We start from the raw sequence: 21,341 nt of genomic DNA, 5'->3' as shown, positions 1-21,341 counted from the left end.
TCGAATCTTATCACCAGATAACGCCCACATCTTAATAGATCAACTCTTAAATACAAAGGAGTTGCCTACTGCTCGCCATCATTGATATATACAGGCTCATACACAAAACTATATACAAGTCGAAAAAGTCACTGTCATATGATTGCTATAATCAAGTCAATCACAATCTGCTTCCAGGCAGCTGGGGTATCAGGAAACCCGCAAAGAATTTTCCAATCTGCGTATAGTCATCCAGACTCGTCACGGCAGATACATCTGGACAAGAATTAGCATTAGCTACTCAAATTGCCAATCAGGTTCCTCACATTGATCTGGACGGACAATCACGATTGCGCCCTTCTCGGGACTAATCCCGAGGTGCTCATAGCAATGGCCATGACCCTTATTATAGCTTTCATCGTCGTAGTAGATTTTGTGAAGGTCTGATGATTGTTAGCATATCTTACTATGAAGATTTCTTAGGGGCTTTAAAGACCCGCCTTTGATTTGATGCTTCCCAGTCACAGGGTAGAAGCACTCGGGAATCTGTTCCAATTCCACGGCATGGCGTTTGCCATGACCCACCAGAATGGGCTCAATAAGGCTGTCGATATCTCCTCCCTTGGGGCGGAATGTCTGGATAGGACCCTCTGTTGAGCCGAGATAGTCACCGATCTACTACGAGGTCAGCAAGACTGCACGGCCTCACTATGGCGAGCGCCACCTACAGCTTTCAACTTTGTCCAAGTCTCGGCCGAGCTGATATCTCCAATGAAGACCATCACTCGCCAACGGCCGTCAGAATTGAGCGACTGAGCTAATTGCATGGGCTTCGAGTCACTGAAGCGAACGACTTGAGCACTGGGCAGTCTCATACCAACAACAACGTTCGTCGAAAGCTTGTCTGATTCGTCCACGTCGGAAGTGATCGGTGACTGGTCATACCGCGCCGTCATTCCGGCGGTATACTTGCCAGCCTTGATAAACCCCTCCTGGAACTCAGCGGGAGAAGACTGGCCTCCCGAGGAGAAGAGCTTGGAGAAATACCGGTCGAAGTTGATCAGATCAATCGCCACCTTCTGCCGTTCCAGGACATATGTCTCCAACAGCGAAGGCGACGCCAGTCCTTTTAGAACAGTGGCTAGCTTCCAGCCTATGTTATACCCATCCTGCAAGCTGACGTTCATGCCCTGACCGGCTTTGGGGGAGTGCGTATGACAAGCATCACCGGCAAGGAAGACGCGATAATCCTTGTGGAAGAAGTCTGCATGCCGTTGGCCAATGGAGTACGCAGACCACCAGACGGTTTCGACGAACTCGATCGCGTACTGGCTGAGAATGTTCTTTGCTGCCTGTTGGAGATGCTCAAGCTTGACTTCCTTGGGCTTCGTGCCAGCCGGCAGCTGAATGTAAAAGCGAGCCAGACTGCCACCTTCCCGGGGGATGATCAACAGGTTTCCTGCTTTTGAACGGATGGTGGTCTTCTTGCGGATGTCGGGGAAATCGGTGCGAGGGATCATATCCATGACGCCCCAGACAGCATCGGTGCTATCTCCAATCATGTTGTAGCCGAGTGCTTTGCGAACGGTACTATGAGCACCATCGCAGGCCTAGAGACGTCAGAGACTGCCCTATCACAAGAAATAGAAGTAATTAGGATGACATACAAGCGCATACTTAGCCTCAAACATCTCAGTCTTCCCGTTTTTCTCAGCAGTCACCTTGACAGGATACGCCTGCGGATCTGCCGCCAGCTGGCTATCCACCTCAACACCGGTCACGGTGTACCCGTAATCGATCTCCTGATTATTCCACTCCCGCATCTTCTCAATCAGCAGCCCATTAATCCGAGCCTGGTTAAGAATAACATGCGGCTGATGCGACAGTCCCGGCTGCGTATCCGCCGTCCGACCAGTACGCTTGATCGAACCAGATCCATCATCGGCCCAGAACACCACCTCCAGCACATGGTACGCTTCACGCAGTAGCTCCTCGCCAATACCAAAGCTCTCAAAGATTTCAACGGTCCGGCATTGCACACCATCTGCTTGGCCCATCGTCATGGGCCCGTCGCGGCGCTCCAGCACCTTACACCGGATGCCGTACCGCGCGAGCCATGTCGCTGCGCAGAGGCCTGCGGATCCGCTCCCGCAGATGAGTACATCGACTTTCTCGGACATTGGAACGAGTTGAGTATGGAAAAGTAAGAAAAGAGTGATTGATCTGGAGAAGGACCCTTTCCCCGGATTTAGTGGCCATGGTCTGCTTCTTTATGGTATACTCGGACCCAGGGCCGGAACGCATCCCGTAAGTTCGGGATGCATCCCGGGCCGTCGGCAGATGATGCCTCGGTCAATTGCCGACCAATCAACATTGAGATCAGGAGGACCTGCATAACGACATGGAATAAGAGTATATTGGACGGATAGAGTCTATTGCACGCATGCAAGGTATCAAAGTGGAAGCATACAAGCTGATGAAGCCAGTAATCATGCTGCCCTCTTGGGCTCAAAGATGAAAGTATCGTTAGCGGGTCTAAGATCATTATATAAATCATCATCACATGCCCACACTGGCAAATAAGACAGACCATCAAGCATGCTAGGACGCCAGCGTCGATGCGGATCAGGTAACTCCCGGAATTCTCAGAGAATATGCCAAAAGGGAGAGCGCAAAAGAGGTATTCTACAAAAAGTACTCGCTGCGGCCCGGCCGCGATACGGGAACATGTCGTTGGTCGTCGCTGACAGCACTGAACAACTTGAACGTCGGTTTGAGGTCGTCACCAATCTCGCAGACGGACGCCAGATTTCCGCATCGGTAACAGTAGTTGGGCGCACTCCAGACAGTAACCACATTTTGGTTCGCAAAATGATACTTGTAGCCCTCGTTCACCAACTGATGCGCTCGGGCGATCAACGTCAAGTCGTTGACGTGACAGAATTCGTCGGCCACCTTGTCACCGAACAGCCAACCTATGGATGGTAAGTATTTGACCTGGCATCAATGAACACAAAACTGACCTGCTCCTCTGGGGCTGACAGCCCATGTTTCCACATCGTCTGGGTCTGACCACACAAGGTCACAGAAGGCGCCTTCGTGCGGAATCTCCTGGGCTCTGGCAACCACACGAACTTGGTCCAAGGTCCTGATCTCTGGACTCAATCCTCCATGTACACACAACACTCTACCGTCGATGATGGCACCCAATGTCATGAAGTCGAACACTTGACAACAAGCCTTCCATACAGAGGCATTTCCGTACTTCTGAAAGCATTCCTCATAGAACCCGTACACCTGCGTAATCTGACGAGACTCGTGATTTCCGCGCACCAGTGTTACCCTGTCAGGGTATCTAGAGCGAAGTCAATACTAGTATATGACAGAGGCAGTTAGGGCGAGCACTCACTTGGCTTTGAGACATAATAACAATGTCAGGGTTTCCAGACTGAAGTATCCACGATCGACATAGTCACCCAAGAATACAAAGTTCCGCTTGAGCTCGACATCTCTTGAGCCAGAGCTCGAGGACCGGTCTCTTTGGCTCGCACTGGAGTCTTCGCCTCCCTCCTCCGGCGCAGCGGCATTTCTCAACTTCTTTCGTAGCTTGGGATCTGAGATCGTGGATGGAGGTTCGATATCGTCCGATGTAATGACAGCTGACTGCGTCTTCGGGGCCTCCGCCTCAGACCCGTCGGGCATTCCGCCCGATACCCGGAAAAGCTCAAGCAAATCGTAAAATTGGCCATGGATGTCACCGCAAACCGTGACCGGCGTCGATACGGGCTGGATATTTGATTCTTCAGAGATACTTTGTCAGAGCGGAGTGTATCCCTTGATCCCCTGAGCAGACTCACCCTCCATCATGTACTCCTTGACGATCTCGCAAAGCTGCTTCATGTGCTGTTCTGACAGATACTTGCAATCTTTTGCTGCCTCCAGCCATTCGTCTGGACCTGCATTGCGCTTCAGTTTGGCTGGTCCCGGCTCAGGGATCTTGCTGTCCACCATGGTGCGGGTGCGGACGGACGAAGCGACGAAGGGAAAGTTTGACGGAGTTGGTGAGAGGCTTTAGGTGAAATCAGAGAGCTAGCAGAACGGAATATAACGATTGCTTTCTTGATATAGTTAATTCACGGCGGAGGATCTGGACAAGGACGAACGCAACACAAGTTTACTTGCGCGAACGTATTTCCCCGCAGGAAATTGGGCCCTGATCGTCTGTGCAGGGTCGCGTGCTTGGCGGCCCTCGTGCCCCGTAGTTCACTCGCCGCAACATATCCAGCTGGTTTTCATCTTGACCCAGAGTGTATATCTTCGTCAACTCAGAAGCAACTTCACTATATCCTCACTAGACTTTGTTACCTCGACTTCTTGATATCAGATTGTCCGCAGCGTCTTCATTCTCAGGGATTGACGTTTCGTCGCACCCCAGTCGGAGCGTAGATCCCTCCCACCCCTCATAACTGTTCATCATGACGCAGATTTCCGATGGCAAGTCAACAGGGGGTGTACTTCAGATTCCTGCAGCTGCAACACAGAAGAATGCATCAACAGCTTCCAGGAAGGCTCCGAAGCCCCCTGCGCCGCGACTCAAATTGCTCGTGAGACGGTTACCACCGGGTTTGACCCAATCCGAGTTCGAAAATGCTCTGGGTTCAGAGTGGATGGTTGGAGCAGGAAAAGTCGACTGGTACCAGTACAAGCCAGGCAAGGTATCCAAAGAGTCAGTGCCAGCTCTTACGACCAACTCAGCGCCTCTTGCAACTGACATCGATACAGCTATGCCAAACCTTCGAGACCCTCCCGCGCCTACATCCATGTTACATCCAGTGAGCATATTGCGCCTCTATCAGATAAAATCCGGCAAACATCGTTCCTAGATGCTCGCAACACGTTCAATGATCCCGTGCTCTTGGGACCGCCGTCTCTAGAGTTCGCTCCTTACGCCAAAATTCCCGGTAGTCGTGTACGGAAGGATGCCCGCCAGGGTACAATTGATCAAGATCCCGAATTCATTGCGTTCCTCGAAAGTCTGACACAGCCGATTACGAAACCTACCACTGTTGAAACTCCTACCGACGCCGAAGAAAAGAAGGAAACCGTTACCACTACGCCTCTCGTGCAGTATATCAAGGAAAAGAAGGCCAACAAAGCCAAAGAGGCCTCCAGCAAGTCCTCCAGGCATGCCAAGGGCGAGAAGGAGTCGAAGTCGGAGAAGGTACAAGCCAAGAAACTTTTGCAACGGCCGGACAAGGATGCTGCCCTGGCACCTACAGGAGACAAGGCAGAGAAGAAGTCCAGGACCTCAGACAAGGCGACGAAAGAAGCAGTGAAAGCAGCAAACAGAGCCGCCAATGCTGCTGCTAAGCAAGCTGCTAAACCAGCAGCGACCCAAAATACTAGCAAAGATAGTGCTCAGCCTGCTTCAACTGAACGGAAACGCGAGCGTAATAACGTCGCTGCGGCAGCCAAGATTCTTCAACGAGACTTGGGGCTTGCACCTTCAGGCGGCCGTCGGAGGGCTGGTAGGGGTGCTTCGACAGAGGCGGACTCGAGCAAGAAAGAGCCGGACGCTGCTGCTACTGCAGATACTGGCAAGAAGGATATTAAGTCTGGGAAGGCCGCGTCACCATCGACTCCAAAGAGCAAAGCCAATGCTACACCTCCATCTGGCGAGCCCGCGTCATCTCGTGCTCAATCTGGTCCAAATGCAGCCCCTACGAGCGCACCATCCGCACCGAAGCAGTCGAAATCAGCGAAAGGCAAGCCAGCCGCGCCAATTGCTTCGCCTACGGCTACACAGGCGTTCCTCAAGCACGCCAATCCATCACAGGGAGTTACAGAACCATTACTTGAAACTGCATTTGCACCTTTCGGAGAGATCTTGAAGGTGGAGATTGACAAAAAGAAGGGGTTTGGCTACATCGACTTTGCAGAACCGGATGGTCTTCAGAAGGCAATTGCCGCTAGTCCTGTCACGGTCGCGCAGAGTCAAGTCGTCGTGCTTGAACGCAAGATCAATCCTGGTGCAGAAAAGACTCGCGGCAAGGGACGAAGCGAGCAACCCGTCCCGAATAATGGCAGCAACAGCAACGGCAATCGTGGTGCCAAGCAGGGCTCAGATGGAGGATCTGGACCAGGCACACCATCCTCTTCTCGTGGACCGCGTGGAGGTCGCGGATCCAGGAACAAGGGCGGTTCGAAGAGTAACGGAGCAAATGCCAGTTCAAACACAACTAGTGGGAAGACCGGTGGGGAGACCAAATGAGAAATTGCAGGAACTGAATGTTGCATGTTACGGAGTAGTGATACCCATCTGATGACTTAAATGAAAGCGAAATTTTATGCCATATTAAATTGAAAGTTTCCAATAAGCCTCCCAAGAGAGAGAGTGAGAAGGCAGAATTGGATTTGCGCGTAGACATACAAGATAAATGAGCAATTTATTGTTTGCAAATTTGGTCAAAATCTCAGCGAGCTACAATTGAAGTCTACTGGGAGAGAACAAGGTCTTCATATAAACAGTTAAATTCTTTCTAATTTGAAGCAAAAGCAAAATTTGAGCAAACTCCGATCGCTTGATTACACCAACATAAAAGTGTAAAAAAAAGAGGGGCACCTTTCAGACCTCCTCGATACCCACCAAGTCCGACCGACCGAAGTCTAGACGTCAGGACAAGGTCAAGATCATCACCACTCCCTGGACCAGAGCAACCTCCAACAGCCCGAACAAGCTCGTTTTGCAACAAGTCGTTCAGAGCGTCGGAACGAAGCAAGGTCGAGTCGGGAGTAAGAACGGCTTCACTTTAGGGTATCGAGGACATAGCAGTCATCAGCAAGGGTGGAGATTCTGTGGCTCTTTAGAAGAGCTCAGAGGTGGGACGTCTACTCTAAAGTGATTCTTTGAACTGTGGCAGAGCTGTTAGCAAATGTTTTGACTCGCAGTTGAGAGGTTTTCCCAAAGGTAGGGAGGGGGAGAACATACGTAGAGTCGCTTGATTTCCAAAATGAATGGGATTTCGGGGCCTTTTATATTTGCGACCAGGCGCTAGCGAGTGCGCTAGCCTCAAGCGAAAATTTTCCTGTTTGCTTGGTTTGCTTGATGGGGCTGCCCACTGGGCCAATCAGAGCTGGTGGAAGATCTTCCGCTCCGCTGGCCAGACTCTCTCCGAGCTCACCGGTGAATGGGCTCCAGTGTAAAATTTCAACATCAGGGATGGTCCCCCCGAATATCTGCTTCTCAGTGGCTGTTGAGCGACTTCATGAGGATACAATGACAAACAGCAACTCATATGATATCCTGATTGGAGTTGAAGCCAAGCGTTTAGAGAACATCGTACATGCTGTCAGTGGTCCTGTCAAACGAGCGTCTACTGTGTGTGAACCTGGGTTTCTCTTACAAAACAGAATTGTGAACAGTCCTGATTCATTCACTGTTGGGTTTGTCTTTGGCAGACAGGTCAAATGACATACAAGCAGTAACTGCGTGCCTATCATATTTGCCGGCTTATGGCTGGCCTGTTATGTTGATACATTGCCGACTGTCTCCTTACCTATTTCGGCATGCCGAAGTCGAACACATGCTTAATTATGTTCTCTGCTTTGATGGAAAGCAGAGAACATAATTACAAGCTTAGTGATAACTGTAGACTCCATTCATCCAATGCCAGCCAGTATCTGTCTGGGGACCATGGCCTCTGTGACAATGGGTGGAAGTATCACACTTCTACAAGACTCCAGAAGAATAACATAGAGGTCCTCGACTACACCCTCCCCTCCATATAAGCGGCTTGTCAATTGCCAGATGCAATTGATATAGAGGACTTGAGCTCTTCATGGTTGCATCCATGTTGGGATGCTCGAGCTTGCAAAATGCAGACTACGAGATACGTAGATCTTTTCGCATTCGAAGCACTGCTTCTTGGACGGTCCGAGACTCGACAATAAGGCGTATAATGCGGGCCGCTTTGAAGACAACGCGAGTAGTTGGGGAATCGCAGTATCTGCCTTCCCTGTCAGCTGCGTCCTGTCATCGACGACTTTTATTGCGATGATAAACTTTTGAGATTGCCTCGACATTCCTTTTTACTGCTCTTTGATTAGATGATCCAGGTCTCGAACGTGTGATCCGGAGGTGGAGCAAAAAATATAACGTTGTAGGCTTATCCCTTCGGCCAAAGAGCCAAAGATCCAAGTCTGATTCTACGTCTAAACATTAATATGCCAAATGTCCATCTTAAAACGCGAAAGCTTCTCATGAGCTTCTTCAGATCCAATTTTTTACTTATATCTTGAATAATCACGTTATTAATGTATGTCTCTACTGTATTACCCAAAAACAAGCTAGATCCTGCCAAAGTTAGGTGATGTGTGAGTTGTAGGATTGTTGTGGCCTGTACCTGGTACAAGTATATATATCTTGCGACTACATTCTGGTCAGCTGCCACATATGTCATCGATATTCATGGAGGACTCACCCACACCTCGACCACGATATTTCTATATAGTTGATCCTATCAATCACGACGACATATGCCTAACTGAATCTAGTTGAAGTCGGTTCAAATATCGACGAAGCCCTATGATACATCAAGTCACGAGACTCATCAGTCGGAAGTCGGAACGGGGACAGTTGGAGATCAACACGTTTCCCCGCCCACATGGAGGTCGCTTGACCAATCCAAACATGCCGGGACTTTCAACGACGACGATAACCGATATGCCGCGTAATAAAGCATGGCTCAAATGCGGGGAGACCTTATCTTCCCCTGCAGAGCTGGAAATAGAATATCACCGGAGGTGTTCAAGCTATTTCGACAGCAAGCTATTTTGACAGCCGCGTTACTTCCGACGACATGGACATGTGGACAGTGGACCTGCATCTATCTTAGACATTGATATCGGCCATGGCACGACCCAAAGTGCATCCCGCCAATCGTCTGCGGGCATACGAGGCATGTCTATTCTGCAGAACATCCAAGAGGAGATGTAGCGGATCTTTCCCATGCCAAAACTGCATTCGAAAGGGACAGGCGCATTCCTGTATGCCAAGCAGACGAAGGGAGTCATTCTCAGCTTCAAGGCAACCCAACACGCCAGATGCGCCAAGCGGACCTGTTGCTGCTATCATGCCGTCCCAGGTACTGTCGTCCACAGATTCCCAGCGTCATGCACCGCTTGCGACCTCTGTCGACCAGGGATCGGCCTCCCCTGAAGCACAACACAAAACGCGTCCTAGAATGTTGCGTAGCCTCCAAGGGGAAAGAGGTATGTGTGGCAGCTGATAATTCTACTCTGAAGCAATTGAGTGTTGACATGCTATCCAGTGTATGTGGGCAGGGCTGCGTCGCTATCCTTCCTGCAGTTACTCCGAGATACTGTCACCCAACACATAGGCCCGTCACAGTTCTCACACAATGTTAAATTGGAAGACATGCTCGAGACAGAAGCGCCCAGCAATGTTTCGCCGGACTTTGAAGATCAGCTAGACCTCCAGCAGCGTCAAGCCTTACTCAGAGCATACCAGATTGCAGTAAGATATACTAGAGCTGCCTGAGACCTATTGAATCCAGTCCGTCGTCGAGTTATTCAGAAATATCCCACTGATCATCTCTGCCTGACAGACAAGTGGCTTCCTCTATCTGATGCCGGATTCCGAATTGATGCAGCCTCTACCTAATCCGCGCTCCGACACTGGCCATGCACAACATACAACAGCTCTACTCGACGTCATGATTGCCATTGGCGCACAGTCGCATAAGCATGATCCAACGAAAGTGCAAATAGAGCACTTCTTCTTTGCGAGGGGGCAACGCCGGGCGTTCGTTAGCATGCTGGAGAACCCCAGCCTGGAAATGGTGAGCTTGTTTCTGCTGATGTCGTTCTACATGCTCGGGGCGTGCCGCAGAAATGCTGCTTTCATGTATCTTGGCGTGGCCGCTCGAGCAGCTGTGGCACTCGGTCTACACATCGATGTCTCTGGTTCGCTATCGGTCAACGAACAGCAGAAAAGGTACCTTTATGGTTTCACTGTGATGTCACTTCCGAGCTAATGCACAGTTATAAATAGAGCATGTGTTTGGATGAGTCTATGCAGCCTTGATCTCCTAGTCAGCTCCATCCTCGGACGACCCCCCGCAACAGCCTCACTCCGCTCGGAATCATTAGCCAGCATCAGTGAGGCACTTCAGCGCAATGATCTTGCCGAGGAACGGCTGGTGGCATTATATAATCTCGCGCAAATCCTGGATGAAACGATCACCCGCTTGTACAGCGAAAAGGCAGCCTCGGCGCAGGTCGCCGAGTCGATACTGGAGAAGCTTAAGGGGTGGAGCGATGGTCTACCGGAGTCCTTGCTTGCACCTCCAGGCACAGAACAGGAGTGTGTTGCTGCTCAGGACCGGGTTATAGGCAGCCTGCACATCGCCTGTTCCTATCATTTTGCCATCATCATTGTGACGAGACCATTCCTGGTATCAACGCTAGGTGTCCGGCTGGCCCGACTACATGACAGCCTCGCTGAACGGAATCCGGGTGACGTCTACTCAGAGAACCCCGTGCATTCCCGGCTGGCTCTCGCCTGCACAGACTCGGCTCTTTACATGCTCCAAACTTGCCTGGAGATTCATCGTTCCCATCTACTCCTAGGAAACATGTGTATCCTGAAGTGAGTTGTACACAAGACTTAGCGTACTGCACATGCTAAATGACTATCTTCATTAGAGCCTTCATCTTCGCTGCAGCTTTAGTTGTCGGGTTTTCGCTCTTCTCGCAAAAAGACCCAAACCCCGACCTTGAAGAAGCCTTCACTGGCGCCATCGACATCCTCCACGTGTTCTCCGAGCAGTCGGCCCAAGCGGGCCACTACTACGAAATACTCTCCTTTCTCCGCAACGCTATCGCCGAACAACGCCAAAGACTCTCGAACCAGGACCAAAGCAGCAAAAGCCAATATGTGAGCAAGATTTTCAGCTTGAATGGCCGTAGGGCATCACGCCAGACGGAGGGCGCGGTCACTGTTAATCTAGCCACACTAACGAGTCCCTTTGATATCAATAGCGTCCCACTGGAATGGGAGTGCATGGAGCTTCCGTTTTGGGATAGCTTCCCCTTCACAGAAGAAACACTTCCGCTGCAGGACAGAACGAGTGATATGAACCCACTGTGAATGTATTTACTGTATATACTAGTGTGAGTGCTGCACTGTATCAAGTCCATACTGCTAATTATCTGTTTAATCTGGCCTTCCATTTGGTATTATGCATACCGTTCTCGCCATCTGTGTGTCGATGATGCTCCATATTTCATGCTTGCATACCCACCAAGTTATGAAATACAGATGGCTTCATCTTGACCTGTTTAGGAAGTCGTAGCATTTTTCGCTGCAAAGGATGTGACTGTGAGACCTTACATTCATAGAGTGGCCCCACTCCATATTATTGTGTACACTGCTATTAAATAGCCTCATTCTTCTAGTTTTACCAAATCTGGGAAGGTGAATAAGCTGAGCTTATCTACTTAGCAATCTTATGTACTGGTGAATACCTGTCTAAGCATATGGCCCTTAAATACCTCAGACAGACTCTCTCCTCCTAGTACAGAAGCCCCTCACTACCGTCGCCAGGCCGCAGAAACCCTCAAAACTTACCTCTCATACTGAGTCAATTATTCTCTGATGTACTCTCCACCTTATACATCTCCGTCATCATGTTTTTCTTTCTTGCGTTCCTCGCTAGTCTTCTCATTCAATCAAGCAATTTCACTTTTGAAAGTCAGTGACTTGCTGGATGAGGAATAAATTCTTCTTACAATAATATCGCTTGACATTGTCATACAGTTCTTATTGCCTCCAACTGACAGGCGTTTTCTGATGGCTGCTAATATGGATATGGAAGGACGGTACATTCTGACAAACTTCCCAGTGAGAACACACTTGTTTCTCCTTCATCTTCCATTCCTATCCAGGATACCCTCTTTTTCAGCTCTCGTATTTCTCTTTCACTGACAAGATCATCTCTCTATAGCCCCGTCATTTTCCGATGATTTTTCGCTGACCCGTCGGCAACGGAAGAGCTATCGAAAGCCCCTCAAATGCTTCTCGAGCACCGTCATGGCCTTCAAAGAAGGCTCCGGCTCGGTCGTCGACTTATCATTCCCTTTGTAATCCGCAGAGGCAGAAAATCCTTCTATACTCCGCAGAAGATTCCCACTACATGTCTCGTTGGGTAGACTTCGATGATCTCGAAAGCATCAATACGCCTGTTACGGTCGAGAATCATCGGTCTCGCGCTCCCTGGTGCGACTGCCATTGGATTACTGGCCAAAGGAGAGCCTGGCAAAGCTTGAAAATGCCTTTTCAGAAGGAACAAGCCACCAGAGAGTTCTCTCGTACCGCCTGAGAATGATTGAGCCTACGAGAGGTACGCTGCTTCCCATATTTCCTGGTTTTCTCCGATCGTTGACGAACCCTGACTTTGTTGAATGTAGAGACGGGTGGTATGCACCTGGCAATAAAGACCCCAACCTCGACTTCTTCAAAACCAACCCACTTTCTGTTTCGGTCATAACCCTTTCTCGAACTCAACGCGGATGCCGTAGCATGCGAAGTCGCCTTGCTAGTATGCAGCACTACTCTTTCCATTTGGTTATATTAAATAAAAGGCCGAAGAGATGGGAAGCAAAGAATTTGAAAAGCAACACAAAGATTGCGCCTGAACGGGTCTTTATCCTCCATCCCTTTGTCTCCACATAGATTCGAGCATCGCCGTTTCTTATGGAAACCGTTGGATTTAATCTCAATCGACGATGTCAATTATCCCTTTGGGAAGAGCTCTGTGGCGGAGCATGTCGTTGTGTCTGTTTACTTAGTGACTATACCGGCCCTCTTTATAGAGTCTATGCCTGATAGGAGTACACGTGAGAACAAAGTCTGGGGTAATATCTTGGCTATACTCTTGTCCTTTGAGGTGACAAGGTGCAATCAAGGAAGTGTACAACGTTTCTTCCTGAGAAAATTCTATGATCTCGCAGAGACCCTTCCGTGACAAGTCTCTGCGGCAGATTGAATATGTAACCCTAACTGACGAGTACATCGTCCGGACTCCCTTTAGCCTAGTGGTATTGTATGTCTATAGAAAGCGAAGACCCTGATCCATTCAATCTGTTCAAATTCTAAACAATTTCTGTACAGGGCCACAAGTATGATTTCACCCAAGATGAAGTCACCACTGGATGTGGAGGAATCCTTGGGGACCGTTCGGGGTACGGAGTAATGCACCGCGAGCAGCCTCGGGTTATTCTACCCCGGTACGACAGTACCCAGTACCAAGCATATCTAGTGGAGAGACAAGACTCCAGACTCAGTTTCGAGAATGATAAGTGCGAGCTTGTTACTAACAGTCAAATGTCATCCGAGATGAGAAGCTTTCAAGAAGATGGCTCCTTTTTCGTAGGATATGTACTTGCCCTGCCTGAAAAGCCTGTGGTCTCAGACACAAGTTTCACTGGAAGCAGAATACAAGATTTCATAATGACTACAGAGGTGCGACTAAGAATTCACCTTCAATAATGGCGATACTTGGATATGTTAAGCCGTGGAGGCAGGAGGAAGACGTACATGCGGAGCGGTATTCTCGTTTGGAGTCTGTGTACAGAGTACGACCCCGAATACGAATCCCGCATTGTCTCAGCCAGGTGCGGTGACTCATTATCGACCGTCATTATTGACATTTCACTACGGAGTATCGTACCAATATCTGAGGTTCTTCATCCATCAACCACACCATGGGTAAATTCTACCCATCAATCACACCAGACCTCCACGAGTGGGCCCTCCGCCAGAGCGTCTTCTTCGTAGCCTCGGCCCCCCTCCGCGGCAAACACATCAATCTCTCACCAAAGGGCCTCCCCGATGCCTCGTTCGCCATCCTCGGCCCCAACGAAGCGGCCTACATCGACGCAACAGGATCCGGCAGCGAAACCATCTGCCATCTGCGAGAAAATGGCCGGATAACGGTCCTCTTCTGCTCGTTCGACGCTGCGCCGCGCATCCTGCGCTTCTTCTGTTCCGGCTCGGTGATAGAGTGGGATCAGCCTGAGTTCGGGACGTATCTCGAACGCATGGGGAATAAGAGCGTGCTCGGGGCAAGGGCGATTATCCGCCTGGATGTTTATAAGGTTTGATTACTCCGTATTGCGGTGTCGTTACCATTATCTTTTGATTTGGAGTGCGAGTACAGTACAGTACAGTGGTCACAAAGACCATAACTAAGGTTTGTTTGTGCAGGTTCAAACCTCCTGCGGGTTCGGGGTCCCGCAACTGGCTCTCAAACTGGACCCGGAGACTCACGAGCCGAAACCGTACCTCAAGGATCGGGAGACGCTCGGGCATTTTGTCGGCAAGACGGTGGAGAAGGGTCAGCTCCGCTCGTATCAGCGGGAGTGGAATGCAAGCAGTTTGGACGGGTTGCCGGGGCTTTGGTCTGCGGTCAGGGATGACGGGGGGTACGTGTTGGTGGGACGAGTGCGGAACTGGTTGCGGCGCCATGAAGAGGAGATTGACGTGGTGAAGACGTCGTTGCTCTGTTTGTTTTTTGCTATGACAGTTCTTCGCTGGATGGGGTATGAGTTATAGTGCTCATACTAGCGCTGGCGGAGTGTTAGAAACAACTAAGTGATGTTGCATGACCGAACTGTACGATTCTATGGTGTAAGGCTTGACTTAATTGCTGCATGTCTGCCATGGAGCCATACCGCTATTGAACTAATAGTACTGCTACAGGAAGAACTGCAACTAGATAGGTGGCTTCAAATGCAAGTACGGGTCCAGGTGATTGGGCATCGCTAATTATCATTCAAAGGACTAAATGTTACTATCTGAGAGTCATCATCCTTGAAAGCATTTTAAGCCTGAACGTGATAAACAAAAAAATTCGTTAATCAGAGTACTTTCCTTCGAAAGCGCACTGTGTCACTGCTTCAGGGGAACGGGCAATCGCCTGTCCGGATGTGCACTGTCTTGACCTGAGTATAGTTCTCAAGAGCATAAGAGCCGAGTTCACGGCCAAGACCCGATTCCTTGTAGCCACCGAATGGTGCCTGGGGATAGATCATATTGTAATTGTTGACCCAGACGCTTCCAGCCTTGATGGCGTTTGATACACGAATTGCTGTATTGATGTTCTTGGTGTGGACAGCAGAGGCAAGACCTGCGCATGAGATTAGCATGGGTGAAGCAGCTTGGTATCTGGATACACTTACCATAGTTGGTGCTGTTGGCAAGCTTGATGGCCTCCTCCTCGGTGCTGAATTTCTGCACTGTGCAAACAGGGCCGAAGATCTCCTCTTGAACAATCTTCATATCGCCGTTGACATCCGCAAAGATAGTGGGTTTGATGAAATATCCCTTGTCACCAAGGCGTTCTCCGCCAGTAACAACTCTTGCGCCAGCCTGCTTTCCGTCTTGAATGTAGCCCATGATGCGGTCGAACTGAAGCTGCGAAACCTGAGGTCCTTGGAATGTCTGGGGATCAAAAGGATCGCCGACTTTGTTCTGTTCTGACCGCTCCTTGAATCGAGCCAGGAACTTCTCGTAGATCGATTCCTGGACAAGAATACGAGATCCCGCGCAGCAGCACTGGCCATGGTTGAAATAGATTCCAAACGACGCCCATTTCAAAGCCTATAGTTTGCGCAAGATATGTTAGATGGGAATGATTCCATGCTGGTATGAGGGTGCAATTTGGAAATTGAACGGGGCGGGGAATTTATGGGACTAAACGTACGTTCTCAATGTCTGCATCCTCAAAGACAATGTTGGGGGACTTTCCACCGAGCTCGAGAGTCACCTTCTTGAGGTTGCTCTTGGCGGCAGCCTGGAGGATGTTACGTCCGACAAGGGTGGAACCAGTGAAAGCAACCTTGTCGACGTCCATATGGCTAGCAATAGCAGCTCCAGCAGTACGGCCGAAGCCAGAAATAACGTTGATGACGCCAGGGGGGAAGCCAGCTTCCTTGATCAACTTGGCGGCATAGAGGGCGGACAGGGGAGTCTGCTCAGCGGTCTTGAGGACAACAGTGTTACCAGTGGCGACGGCAGGACCGATCTTCCACGACCACATCAGCATGGGGAAGTTCCAGGGAATGATCTGACCGCAGACACCGATGGGTTCGTGACGAGTGTAGCTGAGTGTCTCAGGGTTGATGTCAATGGTCTGGCCGTGGATCTTGTCAGCCCAGCCAGCATAGTAGCGAATGCAGCCAGCAGCACCAGCCATGTCCAGCTTGGCGATGCTGAAGGCCTTGCCGTTGTCAAGGGCCTCAATAGCAGCGAGGGTCTCGATATCGCGCTCCATCAAATCGGCCAGCTTAGTAAGCATACGGCCACGGTCCGAGGGAGTAACCTGTCTCCAGGGACCCTCGAATGCCTTGCGAGCAGCGGCAACAGCAATGTCGACATCCTTCTCAGTAGCTTCGTGGACAGCAACAATGGGCTTCTCGGTGGCGGGGTTAATGGTCTCGAAGGTCTTGCCCTCAACACCCTTCACAAACTCATTGTTGATGAACCTAGGAACGAGAAACAATTAGACCGATATGAATGAATAGAGGAAGGGATGATAGAATGCAGAGGAAAACATACAAACCCAAGGGCTGCTCATATTTGCCCTGGGGGGTCTCGATAGTGGCGTAAAGGTCAGACATGGTGGGGGTGGATATGACGACTAATGAGGAGTAGGGTATCACAGAGTCAAGAAAGAGAAGAGAAGGGAAGACACTCCTTATTATAGGTAAAAGAATTAACCACGGCAAGCTGTATGGAGCTGCTGCCGGTAAGGAGGAGGGGCAAAGGGGGAAGGGGGGAAGAGGAACGAGGGGGAAGCCATGGGAGGCGATACGTAACAGGATCCAGTAAGATTACCGCATGGATCGAAGGAACTCTTCCTGGGACCCCGCTCTCTTGCGGGGTTGCTTTGCTTTGCCTCTGCCCGTTTGGTTCTCTGTGCCACTCATAAGTCGCATATCAACTGCAACGGGCTAAAGAAGTGGAGTCCTGCAGCTCCCTAGTGGTATTTATCTAGCTTTGGTTGCTCAGCACAACGTCTGTTCTGGTCAGGCGGAGAGATTTTTCGCCCGAGAAACTGGGCTCACCTCTACTGGTGAATCTTAAACAGACAACACAGAAAACAAGAATGGCAGATAGGGGAGCAATGAAGGTATACAGAGTATGCTCGCCGGCAATGGATAGCTCTCGTAATTACCGACGAGATCACAACGGGATGTGTTGAAGGTTGTACTACATAAATGAAGCTTAATGGCAGAACTCCATTGACAATGTCCATTGTTATCTGGACTGAACCTCTACCCCTCCTATGCTAGTCTACTGCATACTACGGAGTATGATACTACGGACCCCCTAGAAGACTTGACGGGCGGAAGTTTTACCGAACGAGGCAAGATGCGCAGCGAAACTGTTCCAGGCCTCGGGGAGAAGATCACGAATGCACCGAGGGCAGACAGTCGGGTTGGCTTGCTTACCAACGGACTTAATGGAGCACGGATACTTTCTTCCTGTCATAACTTAGTTATTGTTTCCTCGGATGCACAGCGTCACCAAGGGGTCTAGTGGCCACCTTAAACGGGAAATGTACAGCCGAGGCAAGGCGAGACTACCCAGCTGCAGCAAAGAAACCTACCTTCACCCCACTTCAACTCCTACAAGCGCCTCAAGTTCTAGGCAACAAATGACGATCATGATACTAAGGTGACACTAGATAATGGACGCGGAATAACAATGCGAGATCACAGCTGCTCAACAGTTCAAAAGCTTCGAGACCACGCCCATTGCTCACCGCCCAACATCTACCCCTCTATGCTGTGTCAGGGTCTATGTAATAACTTGTTAGTGGAAGGTGCTCGCCAATAAGGTCCTTACGCGAGGCTTCAATCACTTATTCTAGCTTCCTCTCCCGGTTTTGAATCCCGATGATCGCCTTCAGAGTGTCGGTTCATTGATTTTGGGCAACTTCCAAGATCCCGACTCTAAGTTACATTCCCTTTCACTGTTCACTGCCCCTACAGAACCATGCATCGGCTTCCTATAGTGACCCTGGACCATATGCAAACCTATACGAACCTACGCAGACATTCAATAATAACAGTCAAGGGGGAAATAGTTTAGATTGAGAAGCGTTTGGGAACACAAGTTGTGGACGTCCCATAATTAGATGATCTGCGTGAATGACCTTTTGATACGAGTTGACACTGGCACTTGGCACTATGCTCCATAAAAGTACACTCCAATGCTCTCTAGACTGCCTCTTAAAAAGATTGATGCCTAGAGAGGTTAAGATCCTCTTTTCTGCTGGCATGTTGAACCTGGACTGATCGGCCCCTGTGCACAATGACGACACATATCAACATTTAGCTATTTATCATAAGTCCAGTACCAAGTCAAGCTTATTGAAGATTTCTAGACAAGGCATGAAAGACTCAAGAGACATAGTATACTCAGACTAGGTTGACGCTTCTCCAACTGCTGGCAAAGCCAATGGTAGATGCGCTCAATCAACCATGTTAGAACATATGCTTGTTTTACAGTCGATTTTCATCATCTGATGCTTAATTTCGTGGACTAGCGAAACATAGATTATTGACCTGGCACTTAGCCCTTCCTACAGTTCGATACGCTTGGGATGACTTGATGAACCACATCATGAAAACACTTCTGTGGATGTTATACAGGGAGAACATCGGGTCGTATAGATAAAGGGCTCTGAAGAGGTGGTTGGCCTCAGTCAATCAGAAAATGATGAAGCTGTGCAGTACAATGTACATATATCATTAACTTATTAACTAGGTGAAGGAGAAGTCTGGGAAGTGTTGCTTGCCCTTGAAACGGCTTTTATGCTCAGGGCTGGAAAAAACTTAATTGACAAGTGGGGAATTGCTTGGTTTTGATACCAAATTCTGGATCGCACTTTAATAAGTTTGATAAACAGACTGTCAACTCGAGAATGAGGCACAAAGATAGAGTCACGTTCAAAGGAATGTAGGCTGGAGTTATGCAGATTCATTACCCCAGATTGTATGCTGACGCTAACCCCGCATTTCAGACCGAGGACCGAGCCATCTTCCCTCGGTGCTACATCCGCAACGAAGCCAGATACAATCAATTTATACAGCACATCATCAGTTGATTCTTTTGACCATGTGTGTCTGGCATTTGGATCGAGCAGTGTTCGCTCGTCAAGTCTGCTCATTGACATTGGAAACTGCTTGCTATATCAGAATTAGCCTCAGACTGACACGATGAGGACTCGCCCCATTCGCATCGCAGGTGAGTTTGTGATCTATGTATAAGCTTGCTCGATCCGTCAATACTGACTGAATAAGGTGCTTCGGGCTCTGCCTCTGACCGGCGCCATGCTATTGCTGAATTTGCGCACAATTACCCTCAGGACCCAGTTGATGTGATAATCGCGGACTTCATGAGCGAAGCCAACATGGTCACAGGGGCAGCACGGAAGGTTGGCCAGCTGCAAGCACAGGGTAAGCAGGATGCAGCTATGCCGGGGTATGAGCCCTCCTTCCTGCTGGCCCTAGAACCAGCGCTGGAAGATTTGGCGAAACATGGGATCAAGCTGGCTGTCAATGCGGGAAATTGTGATACTGAAGGGTTGTACAAGGTGGTAGCGCAAATGGTACAAGCTAAAGGGTTGAAGTTAAAGGTAAGTAGATATTCCTTGCCGCACTGAAGGCATACACTGACTAGTACAGGTTGCTTGGATATCAGGCGATGAAGTTCTTCCTACGATCAAGAAATCTTTATACTCTGGGAAATCCACGTTTAGCAACGTCTACACTGGAGAGATACTATCAGAATGGTCATTTGAGCCGATATACGGCCAATGTTACCTGGGAGGTCTCGGAATCGCCGAGGCTCTCGCTCAAGGAGCCGACATTGTTCTGTGTGGACGAGTATCAGACGCGTCGCCCGTGATCGGTGCAGCGTACTGGTATCACGGATGGGACCGCAATGACCTTGATCAATTGGCAAATGCATTTGTGGCTGGCCACCTCATCGAATGCAGCAACTACGTCTGTGGCGGCAACTTTACGGGCTTCAAGATGCTGGAAAACGCCGGTGGTGATGGCTGGACCAACATCGGATATCCCATTGCAGAGATCTCGGCAGACGGCCAGGTGGTCATCACGAAGCAATCATACTCTTCCGGTGGCGCTGTCACCGTCGACACATGTTCCTCGCAACTACTGTACGAGATCCAAGGCCCGTGGTACTTCAACTCCGATGTGACTGCTGTACTGACGGACGTCCATTTCGAACAATTGGGTGTCAACCGCGTTGCTTTGCGCGGTGTTCGCTCTGCGCCGCCCCCGCCAACCACGAAGGTCGGCATCACTGCCCATGGCGGGTTCCAGGCAGAAGCCTCGTGGTTTCTGGTGGGATTAGACGTCGCGGCCAAGGCGAGGATGCTAGAAGACCAGATCCGTCACCTCCTCGCGCCGTACTCGTCCAGTTTCTCAGCCTTGAAGTTTTCCACCTTAGGCTCGTCACCGGATGACCCCAGAGATCAGGATAGTGCCACCGTCACCTTCCGAGTCGTCGCACAGGCCCGTAGAGCCGAAGACCTCGCCCCCTCCCAATTCCTCCGTCCCATCACAGACAACATCATGCAGGGATACCCAGGCGCCACCTTCCACCTGGACCTGCGCCAAGGTTTCCCCAAGCCCGTCCACGAGTACTACGTCACACCCCTGCCTCAGGAGGACATAAAGCACCAAGCCCACCTCCCCTGGAAGAATCAGGTCATCGATATCCCTCCTCCCCCAACGACCCGCCAATACCCGCCCCGACAGCCCTCGCAGGCCATCACAGACTCCCCCGCCAATCCGCAAACCGATTTCGGCCCGACGACTCGCGGCCCCCTAGGCTGGATTGTGCATGCGCGCTCCGGCGACAAAGGTCCAGACGCCAACTGCGGGTTCTGGGTGCGCCATAACGACGAGTATCTCTGGCTCCGCTCGTTGCTGTCCGCGCCAAAGGCGAAGGAGCTCCTGGGTGAGGCATATAACGTGAATCCCGAGTTGCAGATTGAACGGTTCGAGCTGCCGAATCTACGGGCTGTGCATTTCTTGTTTCGGAATTTGCTGGATCGGGGAGTTGGGATCACGACCACGGTGGATTTTCTGGGGAAGAATGTGGCGGAGTATTTGCGTGCGAGGTGGGTGGATTTGCCTGTGAAGTTTTTGAATAGGGGGAAGTTGTAGGCGTGGACGTGCTGTGCGGGCTCCTACAATATCTAGTCAGATGGGAGGGTAATGGGGATCTAGATCAAAGCCCT

General features: G+C 50.1%; 7 protein-coding genes across 7 annotated transcripts, besides 1 other annotated feature; 4 read left to right on the top strand and 3 right to left on the bottom strand.

Moving 5' to 3' along the window:
* Positions 1 to 160: 160 nt before the first annotated feature.
* Positions 161 to 2,159, bottom strand: NFIA_057170 (putative phenol 2-monooxygenase; the record flags this gene model as incomplete). Its single annotated transcript, XM_001258264.1, has 5 exons — positions 161 to 255; positions 306 to 422; positions 480 to 654; positions 708 to 1,589; positions 1,647 to 2,159. The coding sequence occupies 5 exons, from the start codon at positions 2,157 to 2,159 to the stop codon at positions 161 to 163; spliced, it is 1,782 nt and encodes a 593-aa protein (XP_001258265.1).
* Positions 2,160 to 2,664: 505 nt separating this feature from the next.
* Positions 2,665 to 3,990, bottom strand: sitA (TOR signaling pathway phosphatase SitA; the record flags this gene model as incomplete). The annotated part of the gene is made up of 4 exons (XM_001258263.1): positions 2,665 to 2,954; positions 3,003 to 3,334; positions 3,389 to 3,779; positions 3,837 to 3,990. 4 exons carry the CDS (start codon positions 3,988 to 3,990, stop codon positions 2,665 to 2,667), a joined length of 1,167 nt encoding a protein of 388 aa, XP_001258264.1.
* Positions 3,991 to 4,454: 464 nt separating this feature from the next.
* NFIA_057150 (putative nonsense-mediated mRNA decay protein Upf3) lies at positions 4,455 to 6,250 on the top strand (the record flags this gene model as incomplete). Its single annotated transcript, XM_001258262.1, has 2 exons — positions 4,455 to 4,705; positions 4,762 to 6,250. 2 exons carry the CDS (start codon positions 4,455 to 4,457, stop codon positions 6,248 to 6,250), a joined length of 1,740 nt encoding a protein of 579 aa, XP_001258263.1.
* Positions 6,251 to 8,787: 2,537 nt separating this feature from the next.
* Positions 8,788 to 8,819: a microsatellite.
* Positions 8,820 to 9,110: 291 nt separating this feature from the next.
* On the top strand, positions 9,111 to 11,149 carry NFIA_057140 (fungal specific transcription factor domain-containing protein; the record flags this gene model as incomplete). The annotated part of the gene is made up of 5 exons (XM_001258261.1): positions 9,111 to 9,249; positions 9,309 to 9,514; positions 9,606 to 9,994; positions 10,052 to 10,648; positions 10,705 to 11,149. 5 exons carry the CDS (start codon positions 9,111 to 9,113, stop codon positions 11,147 to 11,149), a joined length of 1,776 nt encoding a protein of 591 aa, XP_001258262.1.
* A 2,615-nt stretch (positions 11,150 to 13,764) lies between these two features.
* On the top strand, positions 13,765 to 14,614 carry NFIA_057130 (pyridoxamine 5'-phosphate oxidase family protein; the record flags this gene model as incomplete). The annotated part of the gene is made up of 2 exons (XM_001258260.1): positions 13,765 to 14,157; positions 14,267 to 14,614. The coding sequence occupies 2 exons, from the start codon at positions 13,765 to 13,767 to the stop codon at positions 14,612 to 14,614; spliced, it is 741 nt and encodes a 246-aa protein (XP_001258261.1).
* A 344-nt stretch (positions 14,615 to 14,958) lies between these two features.
* NFIA_057120 (aldehyde dehydrogenase family protein) lies at positions 14,959 to 16,680 on the bottom strand (the record flags this gene model as incomplete). The annotated part of the gene is made up of 4 exons (XM_001258259.1): positions 14,959 to 15,188; positions 15,241 to 15,661; positions 15,765 to 16,545; positions 16,619 to 16,680. The coding sequence occupies 4 exons, from the start codon at positions 16,678 to 16,680 to the stop codon at positions 14,959 to 14,961; spliced, it is 1,494 nt and encodes a 497-aa protein (XP_001258260.1).
* A 2,607-nt stretch (positions 16,681 to 19,287) lies between these two features.
* On the top strand, positions 19,288 to 21,267 carry NFIA_057110 (acyclic terpene utilization AtuA family protein; the record flags this gene model as incomplete). Its single annotated transcript, XM_001258258.1, has 3 exons — positions 19,288 to 19,315; positions 19,372 to 19,706; positions 19,756 to 21,267. 3 exons carry the CDS (start codon positions 19,288 to 19,290, stop codon positions 21,265 to 21,267), a joined length of 1,875 nt encoding a protein of 624 aa, XP_001258259.1.
* Between the last annotated feature and the right edge of the window lie 74 nt (positions 21,268 to 21,341).

This window comes from Aspergillus fischeri, genomic scaffold (assembly GCF_000149645.3).
Source record: "Aspergillus fischeri NRRL 181 1099437636266 genomic scaffold, whole genome shotgun sequence".
Classification (NCBI taxonomy): domain Eukaryota; kingdom Fungi; phylum Ascomycota; class Eurotiomycetes; order Eurotiales; family Aspergillaceae; genus Aspergillus; species Aspergillus fischeri.
This window is presented reverse-complemented; position numbering and strand designations above follow the sequence as displayed.